This window comes from Anabrus simplex, chromosome 4, assembly GCF_040414725.1.
Source record: "Anabrus simplex isolate iqAnaSimp1 chromosome 4, ASM4041472v1, whole genome shotgun sequence".
NCBI lineage: Eukaryota > Metazoa > Arthropoda > Insecta > Orthoptera > Tettigoniidae > Anabrus > Anabrus simplex.
The window spans coordinates 285,065,781-285,077,840 of NC_090268.1; the positions used below are offsets into that span (position 1 = coordinate 285,065,781).

At 37.2% G+C, this 12,060-nt stretch overlaps 1 protein-coding gene across 2 annotated transcripts in view; it reads right to left on the minus strand.

Moving 5' to 3' along the window:
* LOC136872657 (uncharacterized) overlaps positions 1–12,060 on the minus strand; it is an 85,542-nt gene that overhangs the window by 52,314 nt on the left and 21,168 nt on the right. For both annotated transcript variants that reach the window (XM_067146466.2, XM_067146467.2), the window contains exon 3: positions 4,711–4,824. In XM_067146466.2, the coding sequence (XP_067002567.1) occupies positions 4,711–4,824 (114 nt within the window). The remainder of the gene's footprint in view (positions 1–4,710; positions 4,825–12,060) is intronic.

Genomic DNA, 12,060 nt, shown 5'->3' on the forward strand with positions numbered 1-12,060 from the left:
ATTATTATTATTGTTGGGATAATAATCATAAGTACAATTGTGGACTGTTTTCAACAACTGAATGCCTATTAAAATGAGTACGTGTGATCTTTAATTCCCTTCCTGTTTGTACCATGCCTTGTGCCACATTTGCTGATTTCTATAGTTAATCGAACCTATGTCATACAGATTCTCATGCACACACACCAATTAAATTAATATTTCTTCCATATCGCTAGAAGAAACTGCTTCTATTCACACTTCACGTTGCCAGATATGTGCTAGAGCAGAAAAATGTGCTCCGTGTGAAGAACGCTGTCACCAGATTCTACGTCACAATGACGTCAGCAGCCTTGACATGAGTGCAGTGTGATCACTCTACATTTCATACAGTGTAGAAAAGGCATAGTACTTCTTTTTTGACAGGTTAGACTGCGTCACGATACGCGCGAACTCACGTGCAGTGACAGTAGAGTGTTTCCGCCTTTAAGCACATTATATTTCTTCATACAGGCAACCTTCAGCTGATGGATGTGGGGTTGTCACGTTAGTCTTATATCAAAATGAAGATCCAGGAACCTGCAAGTGTCTACAACTGGTAAGACATTCTTTCGCAAACGGAGCTCCAGTTCAGGATGCACAAGCTGACATCGACAGAAGTGTACAACTGAGGTTTTCGCTGGTGAGAATTGAAAACCAGCTGCAGGTCCCATCTGTTGACTCAGTTAATAGATTGCTGTAGCTGTCTTTCAGCAAACACCATCTTTCCAGAGCTGTAATGTAGAACTAAATCATCTATATACAGCGATGGAATGACTGCGTGCCCAGCAGTGGCAACTATGCCACTGATGGCGATTACGAACAGCATGACACTTAGAACCCTGTGGAACTCCATTTTCTTGAACGTAATACTGAGAAAATGCATTTCCTACTCAGACTGAAAAGAGCTGGAGGGACATGAAGTTCTCAATAAACGCAGGCAAATTTTCCCTAAATCACCACTGGTGTCGTTTGGAGATATTCCCATACCATCAGATAGTGTCGTAAGATTTCTCCAAGTCAAAAAACATGGCGACTAGGGTTCCTTCTGGAGAAAGGCCCTCTGAATGCCACTCTCCAGTCTGACCAGACGATTAATGGTAGTTAGTCAAGAGACCTGCCTGATCCAAGGCCCACACAAGTCGCCAGTTCCCCATCCTTTCAAATAGCTTATACAGGCCATTTGTAAGGCACATAGACCTATAGCTATCCAAAAGCTTTGTATCTTTACCTGGCTTAGGAACTGGTATTACAATTCCCTAAAACTAGTGACATGGAAACTCCATATTCTGTTGAAGAGGGTGAGGATATCTTTGGGAACTCGGTCACTCAAATGTTTACTCATTTGATTGCAGATTTGGTCCGGTCCAGGAGCCGTGTCCCTGCACAGCACAAATCCCATTCCATGAAAGGCACTTTATAGTAATGTGACGCACCAGAGGCGAAGGAGAGATAGTATGCCTCTGCTTTGCGGTTAATAGGCAGAAATGCAGTGCCTTATCTTCCAGAGCTGGACGTATCTGTAAAATATGAAGTGATGTGATGTACAGTGACTGAAGGAATCATAACTACATCTCCATTAGAGGATATTCCAGGGTCTGAGGGCAAGTTCTGCACTCCAGAAATATGGTGGAGTTTTGTTCACACTTGTGTGAGGGAGTATGTGTCATCATGGAAGACACATACTTTTCCTACATAGCTTTCTTACTTTCTTGAATTAGAAAGTGGGTCTTAGCGCTCAGACGCTTAAATGTGATATGATTGGCCATCATAGGATTCTAACGATAATGCTTAATAGCCCATCGGTGATCACGTATGGCTGCTGCAATTTAGTCCGTCCACCATGGAACCTGTTTCCAGTGAGGGATACCAGATGAGGAAGGAATTGTTTCCTCTGCAGTAGCCAGAATTCATGTTGTAATGGAAGAAACATGGTTATCAACAGACTCCAGCATGTCATTGGCCATCACTGCACGTTTTGAAACTTCTGGCTAATTTGTCCACCAAAGTAACCAGCGCTTGGGTATTTTGGACAGTCTTTGATTCAAGAAAGTTAAAAGTATTGGGAATTGGTCACTACCACAGAGGTCATCATGTACTTACCACCGTAACAGGAAACTGGTGTACGGTTCCACAAGGTGGCATCCAGGTGGAAAAATACGCCACGTGCGCACTGAAATGTGTTGGTTCCCCCGAGTTAAGCAAGTGGTTGATTAATTCCTCGAGAATCCTTGCACTAGCACAGGAAATCGGAGAACCCCAGAGGGTGTTAAAGGTGTTCACGTCTCCCAGCATGAGAAGAGGAGGAGGTAACTGAGCGATCAAATCAATTCATGCATTTCAAGATGGTGGAATGTACACGTACACCACTGGCAACGGAACGCCAACTGCAACTGCATCTAGCTGAGTACGGAATGCCGAGGCGTTATTTACGTCATTTATAGTAGAACTTAACCTGCCTGTAAATTGTGCCGATCACGCCGGACCTTTGTTTTGCAAAATGTTTCCTGATTCGGAAATCGCTAAACGATATGGGAGTGCTAGAATGAAAACAGCAGCTATCATTACAGAAATGTGCATAGAAGAAAGGACGAAAATTGTATCACATTTGCAGGTGAATGCATTTTCTGTTGCTACTGATGGTTACCTCCCAGGCAACTTGGGGAACACCTTGTTAGTCTGGCTCTATACCGAAGCTAATCCAACATGGGTAAACCTGAGCTGGCACAACCCTTGGGACAAAAAAAAAAGCCCCCCACACTGTCATCAAGGTTATGGTGTCCCTAGAGGGGGCCTATATTAAGGACATTATCCAAGGGCAGGAAAGGATTTTAAAGGAAATATGACCAAGGAACACTTAAGAAAGCGAATATGATTAGAAGAGGCTCACTTCCACAATCCATCGATTTAGAAGATATATACGGCCAAAGAAATTTCTGAAGAGTGGGAAATGCCAGAAGCAAAAGATGGAGACAATTGCAATCTAGTGAACTATGATGAGACGGACAGATTGCAAACCTCATAGATAAGGAATACCATCTTCCAACTTTGGAAGGAATACAAAAGCAATTATTTTTTTTAAATTCTAGAGAAGCCACTCAACTACCCACTCTCTTTTCTTTTTCTTCTCTTCTCTCCTCTCTCTTTCTCACCCTGTCAATCTATAACCCTTGTTAGTGTTGTGGTGACTGCCTGTGTCACTATCCATCCCTATTTTCAGCAGCCTTTTACTCTCTGGACTGTATTTTGAAAGCTGTTCTATATTTCATAATAAAAATAATTATGAGATATATATATATATATATATATATATCATTAAGGGTCGATTACAGGCAATATAGTCGAGAAAGGTCTATTGCATGAACTTGAAATAGACTACAGCACCATCTCACATAAGACTCTTTCTGAAGTAATGCTGAAATACTATTTTATTATTACACCACACTATTTCTCAATGATACAGTGATTATGATGATGATGATGATGATTGTTGTTGTTTAAAGGACTGTACAAATAAAAAGTATTTATAAGAACTTCACTTTTCAATACAAAACAATCCATCTACATTAGATGGGACAATATCTGTACATGTTTCGGCCTAATCTAAAGGCCATCCTCAGTAGAAGTTCAATTATTACATTGAAAACCTACAACCTGTTTTCCAGTCATTGACCGGGTCAGGGATGTAATAAATGAATCATATATAGGCTCTTAGAACGATGGGGTCGCCACTCCCAAAGTGATCTATGGACTGATACATGCTATGAAATGAGAATGAGAGAGTGTTGCTGGAATGAAAGATGACAGGGAAAACCGGAGTACCCGCAGAAAAACCTGTCCAGCCTATGCTTTGTCCAGCACAAATCTCACATGGAGTGACCGGGATTTGAACCACGGTATCCAGCGGTGAGAGGCCGATGCACTGCCGTCTGAGCCACGGAAGCTCCTCAATTATTACATTACACAAACAAATTGAAAATACTGATGAACTGAAATTAAAATACAATGATCATGACTGATGAAGTAAAAACATATTGAGGTAAAAAAATCCTCTCGTCTGAAAAATCGTTTGATTGACTTAAAACTTGCTGATTCTTTTAAAATGAAACACTTGTTTCTGGACTGTATTTTGAAAGCTGTTCTATATTTCATAATAAAAATTTCATCATTTCATAATAAAAATAACACTTGTTTCATTTTAAAAGAATCAGAAAGTTTCAAGTCAATCAAACGATTTTTCAGACAAGAGGATTCTTTTTACCTCAACATGTTTTTACTTTATCAGCCATGATCATTGTATTTTAATTTCACTTCATCAGTATTTTTAACTTGTTTGTGTAATGTAATAATTGAACTTATGTTGTTTAACTGCGGTGATCGACACATTAGTTAAGCAACATAACTAATGTGTCGATCATCATACTTTTTATTAGTAAAGTGATAACCGTCAATACGGAATGAGATTTATAACATGCAATTGTTTAAAGGGGCCTAACATCTAGATAATTGGCCCATTCTACAATGAGTGTCTAAAACATAACCCATTTCTTTCCAATGCCTGGCATTGGAAGTAATGTTGTGAAACTCTATTTTATAAAGTAATAGGGCTACATAGTTATACGTGAAAACTGAAACTGTTAACACTGTACACATAACTTTGTTTGCAATGCTCTCTTATAAATAAATTCTTACCTCAATTCCATGGGGATGTACGTCATCAGCAGTGGAACTATATGGTTCAGACATGCATCTTGCAATGACAGCCGAAAATATTCCTTCATAATCTTCATCAGTAAGGCTGTTTGTCTAAATGGAGGGGAAAAAAATCAAGAAGTCTATCTGAAAATAGCATTAGAGTGAATAGATGTAATGAAAGATAATTTGAATAGTCTGATATATAGGATGTTTAAGCTAAGGGAGGTCATGATCCACAAGGGGACTGTCAACAACAAAACATATCAATCAACCTTGAAAGATTTCACACACACACAACAGCTACAGAATCTACTGCATCCACAAACAATTTACCATTTCAACTAAAAAATATCAAAATTAAAGGTTGAAATTTATACGGATAGCATACCCCTAGTGCAAAATAACTCTACAGCCATTACAACATAACTGTTTAAGGAAAAGTGTAGTCAACACTTCTGAAGTCATCATGAACAGCTGGAGTAAAGATGTTTATTTCATGTGAAAAATACATTATTCCCTAGAGTTATTACTGCCCACAATTCTATAACATAACATTATTGTTAATATATTAGAAATATTCTGTGGTAACTCCTGTCAATGCCTGTTTACTGTTAAAATGTATTTATGATAAGGTATTTTATACAGAGTTGAAACGTGTGCAAGGAGCAAACAAATGGGCAACTTTTAGAAAACCTTCCCTTTGTTGTTAGTGGAAAAATGATGCACAGTCACTCAGAAAGAATAATAAGTGCATGTCATTGTATACTTTCCTCGGAAGTACACTTTTCTCAGGAACAAGTGAACCAACAGATATAAATAATGTTTGTTGTGAGTTTCCACAGGGCTTATAATTATATGGGAGGTTAATTATACTTTGATAATAATTAAAATTCTGATAAAATATTATGTACAAAGAACATACAATACCATTCACTCATCCCTTTTTTTTTCTCTAGCAGTTACATCTGAAAAATTTAAAACCATAACTAAATCAAGACAATAACATCCTACACCCACTGTTACTAACATTTCTACTGGGCAAGTTGGCCGTGCCATTAGGGGCACGTAGCTGTGAGCTTGCATCTGGGAGATAGTGGATTCAAAACCCACTGTTCACAGCCCTGAAGATGGTTTTCCGTAGTTTCCCATTTTCACACCTGGAAAAAGTTGGGGCTGTACCTTAATTAAGGCCACGGCCAATTCCTTCCCACTTCTAGGCCTTTTCTAACTCATTGTCACCATAAGATCTATCTGTGTTGGTGGGACATAAAGCAAATTGTAAAATTTAAAAAAACATATATAAAAAAATCTCAGAAGTATGACACAGCGTGGAGATCTACCAGTCTGGAAAGAAATAGAGGTGGAACAGTTCAGTAGAGAAACATACAGTAGACTAAAATTGTTTGTTTTTAACTGTTCGGTTCTTCAGTCTGCTGAAACTAATTTCGAATAAATAAATTTATAAACTACCTGCAAAAGAAAACATATGGTAACAGATTCATAGCTGAAAAAGAAACAACTTAATTAAAATAGTATAACATGTTTCATTCTTGAAAGAACATCAGATTCTATCAAATCACACTCAAAAATATTTTAGAAATGTATAAACATTTATGTTTATTTCTGTTTAAAATCCTTAAAAACTTGAAATTTGGAACTTCTCTTAATGAAATCCTCACTTCTCTTCCCTCTAGCATAGAATGGAAGTTGTTGCAAAACCGATACTCTGTCATTGGTACGAGTCCAGGCTAGTCAGTCCATTGACCTTCCGCCATGTCACACCCCTCCGCCCTGTCTAAGTCAGTATGTCCATCATCATCATCGTCATCATCATCATCATCATCATCAGAGAAAGTGTTCATAGATTGTAGCCGAGAGAAGAACTGAAATCAGTAGATGAAGAAAGGAATACTCTATAGAAGGTTGTGGTAGGTACAACAGAAAAATTATGTGGGCGACAGAACCAAATATGAAAACCTAAAGAAACTGCCTGATGGAACGATAATATTAAAAAGGCAATCAGTGACAGAACCAGTGCAAGATGAGCCCTATGTCAAGCAAGAACATGGGAAAATCAACATGTAATTGAGGGGAAGCTGTCAGTTTACAGAGAAAATATTACAGGTCAAACAATTGGTTGAATCTGTAAAGCAGAAATGAAAGGAAAATCTGGCTAACAGAATAACACAGGATGGGAATAAGAAACTGTTATATAGAACTCTTAAGAATAGAAGAACTGGAAATGAATCTATCCAATCTGTAGAACTTTGTAATGGTGAGGTGACTAGGGATAAAACCAAACCATTACAGGAGTTCAAAGGGCACTCTGAAACTTGACTTAACTGTGACGGAAATATCACTCCCTTAGATGATGAACCTTATGATTTTGGCAGCACAAATGCCAATAGTTTGACATGGTTGGAAGTGGAGACAGCAGTATCTAAACTGAAAAACAATTAAATTGAATCAGATCAGTGTTGAGATGATCAAAGCACTAGGAAAGGTTGGACAACAGTGGATGTACAGAGTAGTGAACAGAATTTAAAAAAAACAATGTAATACCCAATGACTGGAAGCATCATCCCATTGTTGAAGAAAGGTGATAGTAAGAAATGTACCAACTATACAGGTTTAAATCTAGTGTCACATGACCACAAAATCTATGAATCCATCCTTGAGAGCAGGCTTAGAAAATATGTTGAACCTATACTTCAGGAGGAACAACATGTATTTAGACCTCATAGATCAACTATAGACCCCATTTTTGCCACCACAATGCTCTACAAGAAGAACTGGGAGAAAGGTGAAACACTTATAATTTTTCTGGACATCAAGAAAGTATATACCCATGTACCACACAGGCATATATGGGAATGTTTAAGACATAAGACAGTGCCCAATGACATCATAGAATGAGAACAATGATTATATGAAGAAACCAAGAGCTGTGTACAGTCCAGGATGGAAGGTCAGATTGGTTCGAAATAAAGAGTGAAATTCAGCAAGGAAGTTGCCTTTCACCACTCCTCTTCATAATCATAATGGATGAAGTTTTAAAAGCGGTTAAAAGAAAGGATCCAACAACTAATGCCCTGGATTTTGCTGATGATGTAATGGTATGGGGTGAGACAGTAGCAGAAGTACAAGCTAGACTAGCTAGGCATGAAGCTTTCATAATCTTTGGTCTTAAAATCAGCAAAACCAAGACAATTGGCTTGGTGATGAGTAGAAACTCTCCAACTCTTTATCTAAGAATGGGAGATGAGGAGATGGATATTGTAGGCAACTTCCAATACTTAGGTAGTTTTCTGCCCTCAGAAAATACCATACATCAAGACATTAGCAACAGAATACAGAAAGCTTCCAAATTCTATCACACTGTTATAGTCAAATACTTTGGGATGAAATATTTCCGTCAGTTTTCAAGATCAGCTTGTACAAAACATATCTGGTACCATTGATGCTTTCACGGCCTGTACTTATAGACATGATATAGGCTCTTGGGTTTATGCCATGTCAAGAAAATAAGGTGAAATTCTTTTTGTTTAGCAGAGCTGGTACCTTTATTGAGGTATGGTTTGGAAGCAGCAACACTTACTGGATCAACAGAGAGTCGTTTTCAAGCAACAGAAATGAAGTTCCTTCAATCTTGTACACAAAATACAAAAATGGATAAAATAAGGAATGTGGATATCCAACAGCAGGTTGGATTGGAAAGAAGCTTCCTGGAGACAACAGAACTAAAGAGATTGCAGTGGAATTGGTCACATAAAAAGAATGGATCCCCACATGACGTCGAGCATACTATGACCGTAGTGTTCCTGGGAAGAGACCAAGAAGACAACCTCGTGATGTTTGTGAGAAGCAGATTTTCAAGGGCCTTGAAATTAGAGATGTAAATTTGTATCGCATATCTAAACAACATCTGTGGATGGACAGAACAAACTGGAGGAGGCTCGTACACAACCACACCTAGCTTGCTGCAGCAAAGCATGATCATCATCATATTAAAATTGTTTTGAAAATTTTGTAGGGGTTCTTAATGAGCAATTATTGGGCTGTCTATTATAACAGTAATTTTCCATTACATCATTTTCTGCTTACGTCAATTCTTTTGAAACTGTACTTGCAGTATTTTTTATATTTTTAATCTGTTGTGGAAATTTAGTTTTGCTTGGCCTATACATATGGTGTTGCAGTTTGTTCCTTGACATTTGAGTTAGTTCACTGTCATTAATGTAATTTAAAATGTTTTTGAAAACTGTTCAGGGGTTGTCTAATGATCTTTTAATGGGCCGGACAGTCTTTTTAAAATTTTCTGTTATGTCATTTTCATTTATGTGAACGCCTATCATGAAACTACTACTGTATATTCAAAGTTTCTTTTATTTATTTATTTATATGTATTGCCACTGAGGATCACACTACAATTTCATTTTTTGTCTAACATTTCCTCTTCCTCCAGTACTCCTTCATACGGGCACTATGCTTTTTCTTCTGTTCATCCGTCCAGGCACTTCCCGTCTTTGCAGTTCTTTATATTCATAGTTTTATTATTATTATTATTATTATTATTTCGTTGAGGCCTCTTGGACCACATGGTTCCAAATTCTGGTGAGCTTTCTTGTTAGCCCAGTATTCCTTCATCTTTGTGCTGTGCGTTGCTTTCCTTTTCTGAGTCCACTTCACTCCCACTCCAGGATGCAATATTTTAGCTGTCAGTGACTGGAAAGTGTCGGATGTTCTGATCAGCATTCAAAATTTGTGTTGTTGTTTGAGTCATCAGTCCATAGACTGGGTTGATGCAGCTCTCCATGCCACCCTATCCTGTGCTAACCTTTTCATTTCTACGTAACTACTGCATCCTACATCTGCTCTGATCTGTTTGTCATATTCATACCTTGGTCTACCCCTACCGTTCTTACCACCTACACTTCCTTCTAAAACCAACTGAACAAGTCCTGGGTGTCTTAAGATGTGTCCTATCATTCTATCTCTTCTTCTCGTCAAATTTAGCCAAATCGATCTCCTCTCACCAATTCGATTCAGTATCTCTTCATTCGTGATTCGATCTATCCATCTCACCTTCAGCATTCTTCTGTAACACCACATTTCAAAAGCTTCTATTCTCTTTCTTTCTGAGCTAGTTATCGTCCATGTTTCACTTCCATACAATGCCACGCTCCACACGAAAGTCTTCAAAAACATCTTTCTAATTCCGATATCCCTGTTGAATATATCCTTGGGATCAAGTTTTAAAAATTCTAGGTCTTAACAAACCAGTTTTGTCCATTTTGTCCCCTTCCCTCTAAAAGTGGTGTTGAAGATTTTGTTTTATTATTTACAATTTGCTTTACATCGCACTGACATGGCAACATTAGGATAAGAAAGGCCTAGGAGTGGGAAGGAAGCGGTCGTGGCCTTAATTTAGGATCAGCCCCAGCATTTGCCTGGTCCAAAAATGGGAAACCACGGAAAACCATCTTCAGGGCTGCCGACAGTGGGGTTCAAACACTATCTCCTGGATGCAAGCTCACATTGCAAGAGACTATCCTCACTTTTTCCGTATTGAAAGTCTTTAAAAGGAGAACAATAAAACAATACAACACGAGGAGCACAAGTAGAACAACAAGCAGTCATCAAACAGCTGAGTGCACTAGCGTAAATGCAAACAGGAGTAAGAGGGATATGTCAATAGACTTACATAAACTTGGATGAAATTATCACTTGCATATCACCAAAGCTTGTCTGTCACCATTTGACTGAATCCCTGCTTACATCTTTAGGATGGCCCTACTCTGGTTAAGATTACAAGACAAAATTCACAACCTGTAATCAACAGTACGCATCGGAATAGTCAATTTTATGGACAAAAAGAATAATATTAATGCCTAAACTCAGCTGTTTTGAGAGTGTATTAAGATTTCAATTCCATATATTACAACATGAGAAAAAATTATGTCCAATTGTAACAAAATGTTTTAATTTGTATACAACAAATAATTATTAAAACATTTAGCAATTTAAGATTGTAAATGCATTTATACAGAGATTAACTAAAGGCATTGTATTTTAAATATTAGAATAAGGTTTTAAAGTTTCAATCTCAATAAATAGTCATATAATTTTCAATAAGACAACATAATATATAAAAGTTTTATATTTAAGAGGTTTTTTAAGTTTAGTATGGATAAGTTTGTTAATGACGAACCATAAGTATAAATTCTAGAACAATGTTATCAATTTAACCTTGTAAGAATATTTATAGCTGAAGATGTTCAAAATATGAACGAAATATGTCCTATGTTTTAACAATTAAGCAATAAAATACGGATGAGATCCTAATTTTATCATTGCTCTTAATGTATTGAATAGGTGGAAATCAAAGTTTTATTGTTCTCCTTTTCGCAAGCTCACAGCCGCGCCCCTAACTGCACAGCCAACTTTTTAAGATTCATTAGGTCAGTATTATTACTTTTATTAAACATTATTATTATTGTGTATTTGGGATTATATTTATGTTAATGATTTGATTGAGCAAAGTATGAATTGAATTAAAGTGTCTCTTCTTCTTCTTCTCCTTATTCGATTTTGGCCATCTATGGACCACGGAAAGTAATCCTGTGCATTCATCTTAATCCTTCCTTTCTTGACTTCCAATAGTTCTTCATCCTTTCACTTTGCTGTTTCCTCCTCTCTTGTGTCCAGATGTTATTATTACCTTTCCTCTTTTCCTTCTGGAAACCCTTGAAATTTTATATCAACTGTTCTGTCTTGTAATACATTGTCTGTTATTTCAATCTTTTTTTTTTTTTTTTTTTTTTTTTTTTTACACCTTGGATCCACTGGTTGCCATTCTTGCTCTTGTAAACATGGTTAAACACTTGTTTTCTACTGTTATCCATGCTCATTGTGTCACCAAAAAATTTAACTCTCCTCTTCCTGATCGTGTCTAACAGCCTTTCATTTTCTTCATCCTTGTATAGATCTTTATTCCTCTTATGTCTAAACTCTCTTTCCATCGTTTTCAATGGTCCCAAAATTTTCCTCAATATTTTCCTTTCTTTTTTCTCTATATCTTCTATTTCACCAGCTTTCATAGAGAACATACATTCCGTGGCATACAGAATCTCTGGTTAGATTAATGTGTTGGAGTGTTTGATTTTTTTTTTCCTTGAGAGATTCTTCTTATTGTAGGTATATTTAGTGAGTTGGTATGCTAGTTCCAGTTTTGTTGCTCTTGATCTGTTTGCTTCCTTATCGAGTCCATTAACCTGAATTATTTCACCAAGGTATTTAAATTTATTAACCTTGTTGATTTTCTTGTACTCTGTTGTAAGCACAGTG